Source organism: Mixophyes fleayi, chromosome 4 (assembly GCF_038048845.1).
Source record: "Mixophyes fleayi isolate aMixFle1 chromosome 4, aMixFle1.hap1, whole genome shotgun sequence".
NCBI classification, from domain to species: Eukaryota; Metazoa; Chordata; class Amphibia; order Anura; family Limnodynastidae; genus Mixophyes; species Mixophyes fleayi.
The window spans coordinates 217,939,073-217,954,505 of record NC_134405.1 but is presented as its reverse complement, the minus strand read 5'-3'; the positions used below and the strand labels follow the sequence as shown (position 1 = coordinate 217,954,505).

The window sequence follows — 15,433 nt, the reverse complement described above, 5'->3', positions numbered from 1 at the left end:
ATCAAGGGTAGGAGAGAATAGTGAGAGCGTGAGTAGATGATATTACATATTATGAACACTGAGCTAAGAAACGCCAATGCGCGTTTCGCTGAACAGCTTTATCAAGGCTAACCAGAGCCTCTTGTTCGTATGTCTTAAATAGTCAGTCAGATCAGCCCCTGAAATGACGCTTAAGGTTCAGCCAATCACGCCACAGCATGAGTGGCATTGATGGACATGTGCCTTAGTCAATGGAGGGGAATTAGAGCGATTAGGCCCCGCCCCCAAATCGCTATGATGCAAGGATAATGAAAAGACTAGGAATAGAAGCAAACAGCTGCAGTTCTTACTGTTATATATGCTGATTTTGTCAGAAACTTTGTCAAATGTGGTCAAAGAATAAATACTATCAGAAAAGAGATTCCAATCATATTATTAATAAGAATAATATTGGTTAGCTGTTCCTATAGATTCATGGATATATAAATGCTAACAATAGTAAACCCTTGCATATTCTATATACTCCATTATATGCAAAGATTCTGATTATTAAGAAATCTGGTCATATGGATAATAATAAGGAAATGTATATAAAAATGTTTTTAAATCTATTTTACGGTAAGTATAAATAATATTTGTGTGTCATGCTAATAGATCATAATGATCTGATGCTAGAACCATTGAAAAGAGTAGTCAAATATTGAGAATAGAGTGATCAAACGTAACCACATGTGAAAGATAAGTGTTATTAATATGAGATTGGTATCATATTCTTTGAAGACCTGAAACAGGAAAAATAAAGGGGGAGTGAAAAAAATTATTTTTTATTATTTTTTTTTATTATTTTAATAACAGTGATAGAATTAATAGTGGAAGGTGAGACGTGACTTTGTATGTGAAAACATAATGTTTTATAATGTAAAATAATAAAAAAATAATAAAAAATAATTTGTTCTGTACGATTGTAAAGATCTGTGATCACCATAATCGCTGCAGCTTAATAAATTGCCGACTGGCTTTGGTATTTATGCTCCTTACTTTACTGAACAGATCCCTACATTTCTTCATGTCCATTATTGCTGCAGTCACAGTTAAGTGCATGAAGCACACAACCACCATGACATGACATGGTAAAATAAAGAAACACTTCTAGAGATATAGGTCATGGTTAATGAGTAGTGCCAAATAACCCACAGCTCATCGTCAGAGCTGGATAAGGTTCTTACATTCATTTAATATCCTCAACACAAAAAATATTTTAAATACAATTTAACGGTGGATTTATCCTTTAAAGGTTCTTTCAGGCATCTACAAATCTTCGGCCTACCAACATTTTAAACCTCATCTCTAGATTCCCAGTTAGCTCGATATTTATAGATCTTACCATCTTTTCCCCAGAAAACACCTCTTCAAATGAATCTACTCCACAAATAGTAAAGTACGGCTTATCAAACTCATTTCATCCCGAAGAGTATCTTTCTTTGCATTTTGTCAATAGCTGCTGTCAGCACTCTACCTGTTAACTACCCAGCCCTGCCTGTTAGATTACACTTATTTGAGCTGATTACTCTACCTTGAGTTTCAGCGTGTTATATGTAAAACATCTAACAGGAATAGACCTTTATACAGGGGTGGTTGGGTGGGTGTTTAACCTCCAATGGGGTAAAGACTGATGTGAATCATTCCATATTCTCTGTACAGCCCTGTGTAATATGACAGATGCTTTATAAATAAAAAAAATAATAAATAATGCATTCACTAAGAGTCTGCCAGCATCTCTCCCATAGATATACATTGTACATTTTTGCAACAATATTTACATCCACGAGTAAATTAGAAACCCACGCCATTGTACTTTTGCAGCAAAGCTGACTTAATGGGGAGTTAATCCCTTTTGCACAATTATCCAATTTGCTGCAGTTAGCAAACTAGCAGAATAAAATGACAAGAGCTGTGGGAGGCACTAAGTAAATAATGAAAACTAAAAAATAACGGTTGCAGGTAACGGTCATTGTTTTGTATTTGTGTCTTCAGCAAAATGCTTCAAACAGTAAATATGCATTGAGGCTATAGAAAAAAAACAAAAAAAAAAACATTTGTGCAAGACATATTTCCAAGATAATTTATTAGAATATTGGTCAGAATGCAGTATTCAATGAACTTCATACTTACCATTTCATCATCATTCATTTATAGAGTGCCAAACAATTCAGCAGCACTGTACAGATAATATAGTATAAATATTAGTGGCTTTGTTATTACAGCCAAAGTTATTATTCTATATTATCTTTCCAACCAGGATCTCAAATTGTTAGTTAATACTTTTTATTCTTGCTTTTTTGTGACATTAGTGACATGTAAATCCATGTTTGTGTAAATAGAGTACATCCTGATTCTAAAAATAGACTATTTCGGCACTGTATAAAAGATGAGCTGTGTGAGCATGTAAGTATTCTTCTGATTTTCATCTGAACTGATCACTGGTACCTCAAACCTGTCAGGTGCCGTCTCCGCGCTCTCCACAGGCGCCGCAGACGGACACCTTCTCTCCGCAATCCTCATCCTGTTGCCTAGCAGCAGAACTCTTTCTCTACTCACCTGTCTGCAGCCAGCATGTCTTTACCGCCTAAATCTCCCTAACCCTATCAGGAGGCACCTTAGAGTACTTAAAGCAGCCTCTGACACATGTCTAGTGCCAGAGTATTGGTTCTAACCAGCTCCAGCATTTAGTTTGTATTCCTGTTCCTGACCTCCTGTGTATTTGACTCCTTGGCTTGTTTGACCTCTCTTCCGGATATCCCTTGTACTTCGCTGCCTGCACTGGTATTGACCTTTGGACCGTTCCTGACTACTCTTGCCTACTCTCCGTGGTACCTCACTTCCTTGGTTTCGACTCGGCCTGTCTGACTACCCTCTAAATCACTGCACTGGTGACTTCCTGGGAGAACCGTGACATGCACATTGCACGCAGCAAAGCCCAAACCCCCTTGCGGGGGTCCCTGGTGAACACCGGTGGTGTGTTAGACTCCGCGCCTCTCAGGTTAGTAGCGCTAATACCAGTCAGTGATATTCCTAGTGTAGAAGTGTGACAGAATTAGTGCCAGAGTATTCTGTCACACTTTTACACATCTCCAGGAGATTCCGAAGCAGAGGTGAAACGCGAGGACGGAGGGGGACGGGGCAGGGTCAATTATGCCATTTTGGCCCCCTCCCCATGATGCAACCGTGTCATTTTGCCACAGGGCATGACCAAAATGACAATTTGATGTGAATCGCATCTGAGGCCCAGATTATGCCCACTTCACTAGAAAGCAGTCAGGGTGCAGGAGAATGGACTGCTCTCCCAGGAGTGAGACATTGCGAGAGAGTGGGCAAGTATGTGTTACATATTTACTGAGACCACCAATATTTAACGTACCATGTAATCAGCTAGGCCTTCCAAGTGTAGAGGTACCAATTTACACTGTTAAAAAGTCGAGGAAACAAATCAGCATTTGATTTAGATTTTTTTTTTTTATCCTCAGGCTGTGCTGTCAATGTACATGGGTACAAGGTACATTGTGCACAAGCAGGGGCTGGCTGGAAAACTATCACTGGCCCATAAGTAGCAACCCATCCTTAAAGGTGAACAGTTATCTTTGATACAATATATATTTATAAATATAAAAAGAGGCTATTTTAGTGTTGCTTAACCCAGTAATAAATAATAATTATAAATGATAAATCTTAAATAATGAAAACAAAATAAAAAAAAACTCTCAGTTTATATTGCTTTTATTTTATATGTTACTTCTCCCTACAGCACTTTTGTTTTTCTTTTTTTTTACATACTTGGCTGATTATAATTGGGTATAAATCATATTATAGCAATAGATTATATAATGTTCTATTACAGTACTGAACACAGGGGCTAATTTATAAAAATGCAAAAAGTCCTTTTGCTTTAAAACATGATGTTTTTGCCAGCAAATGGGCTTGTTTTTGCATTGGACTATATACTAATAGGGTTATTTGTTTTAGGGTTAACCTAAAACAAATAATCTGAGTGGTGTTACTAGTAGAAGGAGCAGAACATTAGGTGTCAATCTGACACCCTGGCCCAGAGCTGGATTCAGGCTCTGGAGAGCCCGGGGTACTTTAGACAGGGGGGGGTGCCCTATGATATAACATGGTTATCATTTTAGACAAATACACTGTGTACACTACTGTTAGGTGCATGCATCTCTGCCTTCACAAGCAGTACACTGTGAAGCGGGACATACCTCAACTTTCCATGAAGTCAGACCAAATCCTGACTAAGCGAGACAGTCACCCAAATTTAGGACTGCTCCAACAGGTTCAGGATAGTTGGCAGACTGTCCTCCTCTCTCCTACCAGTTCTTGTCACTTTCACCACTTGTGGCTGCTGGTGTCTTTTTTTTGTTTTTTTAACTTTTTTATTTATGACAGCAGGTAAAAAAAATTACAGGTCAATCAATGTTATTAAATATCCGGAATTTGAGTTGCAAAATAACATAAATAAGTATATCTTACATAGACCAACATGTAACAAACATAAGCTAACATTTGAAGAACTAGTATACATAGCTACAAGTGAAAGACAAACCCGACCCATAAAGAGACCATGTAAGTATAGAGATATAAAAAGAATAGAAGAGACTACTGGATTTTTTAATTTATTTTTGTTAGGGGGAAAAGGACTAGAAAGGTGGGAAAGAGGGGGAGGGAAAGACTCTATATTCGGTGTGCGTCCCTATACATAGGGCACTCTTACCGGCTGCTGGTGTCTTTTGATCAGTTCCTGCTTCTCTGGATCCTGGAATGTTGGAGATTCTATTTGGAAAAAAAAATGGGTTCATGAAGCATAAACTTAGAAACTTATCAACATAACACCCATGTTTCATAAAGCCTCACTCCAGCCAAAAATTAAAATAATAGTATTCACATTTGATAAATAGATCTACTTTCCTTCAACTAACCCCGACATTAAATTAATAGCAAACACATTTAATAAATAGACCTATTTCCCTCCAAAATTAAATAGTATTCCCATTTAACAAACCTATTTTCCTCCCACCAAACAGCCCCACCCAGCAATAAATTAAATAGCATTTACATTTAATAAATATAACCATTTCCCACAACCATCCCAGGCATTAAATAATTCATAATCACATATAATAAATAGATGTCATTTTTCCCAAACAGCCCCACATTCAATTAATAGCTCTCAAACCACCTCAACATTAAATTAAAGGGCCAATCACCCCATCTGAACTTCAGAGGCCCCACTAATAAATTGCCTCACCACCCACAAATAAAATAGCACCCAAAATTATCCCCCAACCAGCGCTCCATCATTACATTAACATCCCCTGTCCCTTACACATTATATTAATATCCTGACCCCCTCACACTATATACATTGCCCCCCCCATCCACACACACACGCTATATACATTGCCCCCCCCATCCACACACACGCTATATACATTGGCCCCCACATACACACTGCCCCCATCCACAATATATGCACACTGGGCCACTCAAACACACACAATATATACTGGTCCACACAATGTACTGATATATATATACACACACACACACACACACACACACACACACACACACAATAGTCAGAGCCAGATTAAGGGAATGGAGGCCCCTGGGCTAAGGATACTGTGAGCCCCACTCCCCCTCAACTGTGAGCCCCCCTCCCTCCCGTGAGCCCTCCCGCTTACCTCCAATTCCTGATCCGTCCTGTCTGCAGGCATTCTTCTGTCACTCCCTGTAGTGCTTCTGTGGTGCGCAGTTATCTCCTTAATGAGGAGATCTCGTGAGAGTGAGACTCAGTCTCACGAGATCTCCTCAGTAAGGAGATTACTGCGTGCCATGGAAGCACTACAGTGACAGCAAGCAGCTAACAGCATAACATGCAATTGAGCCTAGCCCAGGCCTCCTCAGGGGAAGAGCGTTACTTCCCGACGCAAGCGCCCTTTTTTAACGTGGTTTTGTCCACATGTCACCACCTCATCATTTTTCTCCATCACCTCATCCTGCAACCACCAACCACTCCCAACTGTCACTTCTCCTTCAAGAAATAAATAGGTCAGTGTATAACTCTGCCCAGCAGGTGGCGCAGCAGCTTGGTTTTTTTTTCCCACACACGCCACTAGGCATTTATATAGTAGATATACACAACCTACCCACCCCTGCCGGCACTTAATTTGGTTCCAGCCTCGGGTGCTTGGCCCTGCCTAGAAGCAGTCGGCAAGAGTTTTTTTGGGAGTAGAGAAATTGTAGACATGGAAGAGCTCAGAAACAGGGAAGTGAACCTTTCTCTGAATGTGGGGAATTATCTGACTGCAGAGATAAAGAGCCCTGTAAGTACCCGTTATATGAGCACCTAAAGTGAGAGCATGCCGAGAGTAGGAGGCTCAAGACCTTGGTGAATTGAGAATGAGAAGAGAGGACTGCAATCAATCGACAGATACATTTGACCTTAGAATAGAGCCATACAAACACCTACCTCACATATCTAAGCCTAGTTACACAGATCCATGAAGGGACAATAGAGAATCCTACACATAAGTGAGTTTTGGGAGACGGCACAACTATTTCGGGAGTTGTATCTGTTTTCACAGGACTTTCCTTTTTACCCATAGTAGACAACTATGTTTAAATGCAGTATTGGCACTCAAAAAGTGTAGAACTGCGATATTACATTGTCTAGTATTTAGTCTAGTTAGCCATAGGAATGTGGCCAAGTCTGTGTGCAAGTGTCAGTGTGATGTGACATATATGCGCATGAACCCACACTGTCATATTGCTTACTGTGTTGATATCTTCCTTGTTCGCTTGATTCACATTGAAAGCTATTCTCCTGTTGAATTGCTTATGTCTATTTGCTTGTGGCTGCCACCCATTTCCTACTCATTACCTGCATGCCTTACCCCTTAATGTGCAGAAGTGGCCTTTACAGAAAATCATTTATCTGTGTGTACATACCCAACGTGTCCCTTGTGTTAGATACAAGAGGTTGCCCTAGTCGTCCCCTGGTGGTAGAGCCCACTATCCACATCCCCACAAGCTCTGAGAAAATTCATATGGAGGTATTGCACTAATGAGAGAAGTGAGAAGAAGCACTTACACACAGTACATATTCCGTAGCAACCCTTAGAGTGCTGGAGTAAAGGGATGTTACACAAGAAAGATAAATCTGGCACAATTTGCATACATGGTTTAAAGGCAGCAAATAGTTTTCAAGCTGCTTCCTGAGCAAAACATAGGGGCTTGTGGGTGGAGTTAGCATCTTTCCACTTAAGTGCTTATAGACTTCATAGATTAAAAAAGATCAGTGTTTTTTTCCATGTCTTGTTGGGGCCAGGTTGCCAGGTATTTCTTACCTTGAATTTGAGAACACCCAAGATACATTTTTGGGTGGCATTTTGCTCTACCAATTGCTGGGTATTTTCTGCTATGCCTAACAGTAAAGAATAGAGACACTTGCGGCTCTGTTAATTATCCGTTTTACATTGTGTATTACTATGAACTTGAACCAATACCAAAGCTTCTAGTATGTAGGGGAGGAGGGGTATGGGTGGTCATCACAAAAAATGGATGTTGGGCATTAATTAATCATGAGGGAAAGGAGCAATAGAAGGGCTTTTGAGAGGGAGAAGCTAGTGGGTCAGGAGAAGTGTAGGGAGTGATTTTTTCCATCCTACCCTAGAACCAAATGGAGGATTTCAGTGGAGAGACATGGGTGTGTGGGGAGGGGTATCAGTCTTCTTCCAGGATTTAGCGATGAGACATCGGCAGCAGCAAGAATATGGGAAGCTAGCTGGCTTAACGGAGTATAGTCCATATCTGGAATAGGATGGCAAAGGAGGGTGGACTATGGATCTTTCCAAACTGGACACGGAGGGAAGAGAGAAGGGCCTGGACTTTATCCCAGAAAGAGAAAATCTTCGGGCAGGTCCACCATATATGCAAATATGTCCCAATTTGTCCAGAGTCGAACCACCAACCCAAGAAGTGGTAGGGAAAATTTTAGCAAGTGTATCAGGCATGCGCTACCATTTATAGTGCACTTTATATGTTTTTATTTCTTTAATCAGGGTGGAAATAGAATTAGAGAATATCTGGGCTCTAATAGCTTCCTAGTAATCCTCCCCCAGGGAAGGTTCCAGATCTCTCTCCCACTCCATCTCGTGCCTGTTTCGAGACCAATAGACTGTCAAGGAGGATAACAAAGTGAAGAGACTTCTCCTCTTTGCAAGGGTAAAGAATGACAAAAGCATATTAAATGGGGAGGCGGAGTGAGGGGGCCTGCCCGATAGGAGATATTGTATGAAATGCCTGAGTTAAAGATACTCAAAAAATCTGGGTTCGAGGTCGCGAAATTTGACACAAAGGCCAGCATAGGGGAGTAGGGCTCACTGGAATAGCAGGCTCAATATACCAGAGAACATATTGAGTTGGAGAAATCTGTATTTGTTATCTGTCCAAGAGAGGGAGGCCAGGAGGGGGGAGCGAAAGAGGCTACAATTCTGCTGAGTTGCCCAATAATACGCTTTGAATGTAAGAAAACCCTCTGTCCCCTTGAGTCGTGGGCAGTTGTGAGACTTGTTGTTCCAAATAAATTTAGTCAGGCTTTTTTGAATGGTGGGGATATCCGGGACAGGGAATCTTGCTGGGAGGGTTGGAGCAGTAAGGCTTTGGATTTTGCTATGTTAATCTTATTGCCAGAAAGGGGGCTATAGTGTGCCCGAACAGGTTGCAGAGGGATAGTAAATTCTTTTTAAAATATACCGCTTTTTTTTTTTAAGTTGCAGAGCTGCTATTAGAAGGCGTCCACTATCACCTATTAAATAGTGAATTTCCATTTAGGGAAGACATATCAAACTTCTAGCACCCTGTTGAATTTTCAATTGTTACATAAACAAAAGTAGCATCACATTAATTATCATTATTAAATTAAATGAAACTCAAAATGAATTCCATAAGACAGCCGCCCCAGTTTCCACATACAGTCAAACCCTCCATCCTAAATTCACAGATTTTACACTCCAAGAACATGATCCCCCATTGCCAAATGTATAGAAGTGAGCTCCTTGTTGCCAATGGATCAATTTGCTTATCTTAAACTATTTCTCCTTGCATTTTAGAACAGAAGAAAGTATTTTGTACTGTCTGAAGGATGTACAATAGTATCACTGCAAGTGTTCTGTACACTAAAGAAGTTAGGGCAAATGTTACAAAATTCTGTATATACAGTATACAGGACTAGAAAAGGTTTGATAGATTACCTAGCGTGTATCCTCTATTTTACTTGACGTGTCGGTTGTTTCTAGACTGTTTCCTCATTTTCCACCGCCCTGAATTTTATACCAATTTCCCACTTCCCTTGAAGGACATAAAATGGTGGTGCGACTGTAAAAATGTATAATATTGACTCTGAACAACATAGTAATCATACATTTTTCATTATTCCATACTATTGGTGTTGGCATTTTGCCAGGTAGATGTATTCCAAATGTCGTAACTCCCACAAGAAAATAGTTTAATTTAATTACGCGTACTTGTACATATTAATTTACATGTGGCTATATCTACGGTGCCAACATAAAAGTAATGCACAGGGAAAATTAAAATAAAGAGATCACTTTATGGTCTACCTCCAAACTTTTAGGAAAACAGACTGTATTTGAAAGAATAAAATTTAGAACGTAAATATTTTTTTCCTTACCATTTCCTTAAATGCATTTTCAAGAGCTCCAACGACGAGACATTCATGTGGAATTTTTTTCTCTGTGAAGAAACGTGTTTGAGGTGTGCTTGGTGATCCTGGTGCACCAGTAGCTACACGTAATGATGCAGCTCTAGTCAGAGTCCTGCTATTGGAGGAAGACGTTTCTGGATCCTCCCCTAAACAGGTTGGAGGTAAAACCGCTGAGTTCTTCAGTATGTCTACAGTGTCCTGTAGTTGCTCTGAGATGTGGTGATGAAGAAGCTTTGATGCTACAACAGCAGCTCCTGCTCCAGCATGTCCATCAAATAATGCCCAATATTGAAATGTTATTCCATCCACCTCCTGAGATTAAACAAAAAGATCAATTTCTAAAAAAGATATTTTAAGGCATATGACATTAAAGGAACTTTCAACTCAAACATTTTATTTGCTTAAATGGCTTTAACAACACAGTATTTTTTATATCTCCTCAATTCCCCAAACAAGAACTTCAGCAGGGGTTCAACTCCAGGAACCACGGCGACTTGCTCAATTTAGCAAGACCACAGTAATTTTATTTAATTAGGTGAAATCTCTGCTGGGCAACCTCTGAAACATAGCTAAATATGATAGCGGACTCTAGATTAATTTGGACTTGACACTCTTCTAGTCAAAGAGTCCACTGTCATTTCCAGCCCTACATCGGATGCCTCTTTCCTTCAGTGTTCAGAGAGGATTATGGAGGCAGATGCCAACATTCTCAACAGACAACATACTAAGCTCATTAGGAGATGTGGACTAAAAGTGCAAGAGTGGTTCAGGCAGTCACGTGATTGTCCAAGCGGTGCATTTACAAAAAGTAGTGTTTCAATAGTGAATATTTATGACACATGTTTTTTTCTGCCCAGAATTTTGTAGTTTGATGAACATACTTTTGGGAAGTTGTAGTCATTTACTAAATAAAGGTTTTGTATGATTGTAACATTGGTGTTATGTTCTACTTTTATTTTGAAATGTGTGAATCCGTTGGTATTAAGATCCTGCCCCTTTGTACAATATTTTTACTACAATACTCCTCTTTGATTTACTAAAGAGCAGCTTCATTGTATGGTCTTTGCCCAAAGGTTGGACTGAAAATTGTGTTTATTTTGACCCTCATAGTTTAAATAGAAGATCTCCGAACTTTCCATAGATGGCAGTATCGTAAAATATTTGCATTCTAAACATCAAAAGTGTTTCCTTAATTAAGGCTAATACAGGAAAATTCATATGTTCATTGTTTTATGTTAGTCATCACTCTGTATAAATTATGGGCAAATTAAGGGGACTGTATACCCCAATGATATTAGATGCAGACAGAAAACAACCCAAGGTGCATTTTAATGTTTTCACAATAGAATAAAATTGGCAGGGTTCTATGTGAGGGTTACCCAGCAGTGGGCCAAATCACTTTGCTGCTTGAGACAAAACAACTAAACAGGCACTCTTTTCATTCCTTACACAAACTAGGACACTAGGATAATTAATAAAGTCACTTTATGTTATGGTAGTGAGAACATGATTATTTTATCAAACTACTTTAGAGAATTACACTACCCACCCTCATATCATGCTGCCTCACTCTCTCTTTTTATAGCAACAATCATGGAATTATGGGAGAGAGACCAAGACAAAGATGTTCTAGTGCTTGGTAAACCAAGCAAGTAATAGTAATAGCTTTATAGAAGCTACAGCACTGAAATATGATTAAAATATATTGTTTTACATTAGACATATATGTCAATAAGCCTCTCCAAAAGTATATTAAATTCCCAGGGGAAAGTTGACAACTTGTGTTGACACAGAATATCCAACTAGACAGTCTGCTTTGGTCTATTTTGATCTTGATGCAAGACGGGCTCGCGGACGTTCCGGGGACACCAAGCGGCAAATTGAATCTCCTCCTTACTACATTAATATTTTCACCTTAGCGGTACAGATGTTGTAATGGTTATAGGCAAATAATTAAATGCTGGGTTTCCAAGACCACTGTGTTTCTAGCAATACAAAATGTTCTATTGTAAAATTACCAACCTATACTATAGCAAAATTAATTTTAATATTTCAGTTAATTGTCATGAATAAATGGTTCCTATTTCAATTTCTCAGGCTGCTATTTCAATGCATGCTTCACTAGTTAAGGAATGCAATTTCATCTGTGTACTTAATCAGTTAATTTGTACCAGGGGAAAAAAAAGCATTGTAGTAGAATGGAAGCCAGCGTACTGGAACCAGCAATTTGCATGACACTGGGACATTCAGCTACATTACTATGAATAAAGGCATTGGAGATTAAAGAAGGTGACAATGTGTAGTGTATGGAACTGTTACTGTAGAAATGAAAGGTATTAAAATGACAAAATGTAAAATAGCTCATGATGAACCTTCCAGAGAAACATTTTCACTCTTGGATGACAGAATGAACCTGGACATTTCTGTATGTTAAATAATATTTTTATATATTGCATACTGACGCAAAAAAATAATTCATGTCACTGTATGTTATTTATATCATGATCCCCTCAATGTACATTGCAGCGTAATATGTTTAAAAACAAAAGCATAAGAAAATATTTGAAGGAATGAAGCTCCCTGACTGCAGATCTTAAAGGCTCATACGTGATGAGAAACGCTACTTCAAAGTATAGACAGAACCTTGTATTTTGTCCTCTCTTTTAAACAGCATTAGAAGTGTTTTCTAGAAGCCTCCCTGCAGCACAGTGTACTATATATTTAATCAGTCATTCCATAGAACTCCTTTATATTTTATAGAGTTAATGCCTTTAAATTCTGCAGACATCATCCAAACTGACGCAAAGCGAAACAAATACGTGCCAGAAAGTGTGTTTGTCTATGTAGCTATAGGTGCATTTACTTACATCATATTTGGACTATATGCATCAAGGTGCATTTGACAGGCTTTAAAAACAATGCTTAAAATGAATGCGTAAAATGACCGCCTGTGAGCACAAGGCCTTAGGAATAAATCAAACTGTGATGATAAAGTCACTGTTGAGGACAAAAAAAAGATACATTTTAAAAGGCCTGTATTATTGCTAGTAATGACTGCTCTCATTAAATAAAAAAAGTCTCTTGTTATGCCATTTGTCAGCAACAAACCGATTGTGGATAACTGTCCCTAATTTCCAGACACAGTTTCAAATTTTAACGATTTATCCCTGTACATATTTTAATTTTTTAATTCTGATCAATAGCAGAGTACAAGCTCTTATTCAGTGAGTACACTTCTCTATTCTAATTTTCTTGGCATTATAATTTACTTATTAAAGAGGGCTATAAGCTTGCTCAGGTAATGCAACATGATAACGAGTGTAGTGCAAGAATGTCCATCTAGAATAGATACTGCCCTGTGCAATGTATTTCACTGCACCTGTTCCACCGCAAACGTGTCCAATTACATTTTAAAATGTTGTCAATTATACAAATGGTATATTTGGCCCATCACGTTCTGCACATAACATGACGCATTCCAAGTCTCAATGTGGCACTTACCTGACTCTCCTTCAGTTGCAAGCCTTCTCCATTAGGTAGAGATGATCTTCTCTTGTTTGTAGAGGTCTTGTTGGGAGTGGACTGGACTCCAGTCTTCTTCTTAACAAACATCACCTCACAGCTTGCCTGATCCTCATTGTGTGTGCTTTTACCTGCATTTATCACCCTGTAAAATATGAAATAAACATTTATGTAAATTATTACTGAATTTATAAAAATACTAAGAAGAGCCTTTAATTGTGAGTGTGGGATGCTTAATAAAGCGCTCACCATTGTTAATTGGAGAGGCCATTCATTGATGAAGTTGAAGCATACAGGACTTCTTACCACCAATCAAAATGCATAAAAAAATATTTATATGAACATTTAACCGTGACATTTAGATTTCTGTATAATGCTATACTGTAACTGGACTATTAACATGAGCTCCCATCTGAACAGAGTATTTTTTTCTTAGTCTTTAAAATAATTGAGAAGCTAGGAGCATAACAAATACAGGTTACAGAACATTTCTGCAAAACATATAATGTAGAAAAGACTTGTACTATATAAAAAAAAGCACACTGCCATCATTATGGTTACAGTGAGTGCTTACCGATTCACTATACCATGTACTAAGAGGAGTGCGTTTCGACATGACATAATGTAGTAGAAGCCAGAACTAGAAGTTCAGCTGCTCTAGATAAGATGCTAGCTGACAGTGAATGTCTTTTAAAGAGTGTGACAGAAGTCAATGCTATATGTGCAAATCTAGGACTGAACAGTGACAGGAAGTATGAGAAAATTATGACCATAGACAGGGGCAAAAATAATATAAACTCATACAGACTTGATTGGCCATTATTGCCTTTAAGCAGAACATTTTAGAAACCAGAAGCTCCTTTAAAATGTACAGCCCAGGGAAAGCTGGGACTAGTCTGATCTTCAAGTTGTTGATGCTGACTATTTGCAATGACCGATGGATACTGGAGTTGGTTATGTGCTAGATGTAATTGACTACATATCTAGCACACAGGTATAGAAAACAAAAAAAAAAAAAGGAAGAGGTATGAAAAAAAGTATTGCTCTAAGTTTGTGAACAGTAGATTTGAAGATGGGGTAGAAATGGCTTTTAATCCAGTTTCACATGGTCTATCGCACAGCCAATTTATTCCCCTTCCCCCAAGGACCACCATCATGCAATATATTAATTTTTATAACCACTGAGCAGCCAGCTCCGTCTGTCCCACAGGTCCCCTTCAGCAACACCTGGGAAGCTAAAAGTGGGTTATGCTTCTGCAGACAGCTTTCCCTTAGGGTGTAATAGCCACACTGCTACTCAGATGTCCTCAGGTCTTATACATGTAGACTCAAAAGGTTCCTAGATTAACGAAACATAAAATATACATAGGACTAGGAGATAGAAAACATGACACAGAATCAGTCAGCCACTAGCTTTGGTCAAAAACAAAGCAAGGTGCCACATTACATAACAGAGATGTGGTCAGGGTCACAAGCAAAAGATCAGTAGCTTACGTTTTAAAATTTAAGTTAAGCGGCTCTTTAAATTGAACATTTTCAAAAAGGCTCTAAATATGGTTGGAGGGGAAAAACTGACCTACTAACATACCCCTAAGAATGAATTTTGATGGGTTTGACCACATAGGACAAAATCACTGGTGTTCTTTAAAAATTTTTAAAAAATGGTCTGAAAAATCTTAAAATTGCATTGAAATACACAAAAGTCTTAGCGAATAGGCCTTTAAAAAAAAACAAAAAGAAGTTGAAAAAAAAAAAAAGTAGTTTTGCTTTATGTTGTGGAATATTTGCAAATTTGTTGCAAGAAAATCTTCTGTTTATAGTACATACACACAATAAGAAAACGTGGAAGACCATAGTATTGAGATATCCAAGCAAAATAATGCAGCAATGTAAAAAGGCATTTAAGCAAAATGAGAAAACATTATTTTATGCCAGAAGGTCGACTCAGCATGTGGATAAAGGTTGGCACAACATCTTACAAATGAATCACAGAGTCTCACATACACTGTGCATACTTGGCAAAACTTAAACATTTAAAAAGAAGTGACCTGAAAGCAGCCACATATTGGCTTACTGTAGCATCAAGCACACAGTGTTCTGGACAATGTTCTACTGACTAAAGATAGGACAATCTTTAAAAGAGGC

At 38.5% G+C, this 15,433-nt stretch overlaps 1 protein-coding gene across 1 annotated transcript in view; it reads right to left on the bottom strand.

Moving 5' to 3' along the window:
- Positions 1-15,433, bottom strand: part of PPM1H (protein phosphatase, Mg2+/Mn2+ dependent 1H) — a 147,898-nt gene that overhangs the window by 90,885 nt on the left and 41,580 nt on the right. The window contains exons 2-3 of the mRNA XM_075209342.1: positions 13,268-13,433; positions 9,734-10,078 (exon numbers count right to left, since the gene is read on the bottom strand). Coding sequence (XP_075065443.1) covers positions 9,734-10,078; positions 13,268-13,433 — 511 coding nt within the window. The remainder of the gene's footprint in view (positions 1-9,733; positions 10,079-13,267; positions 13,434-15,433) is intronic.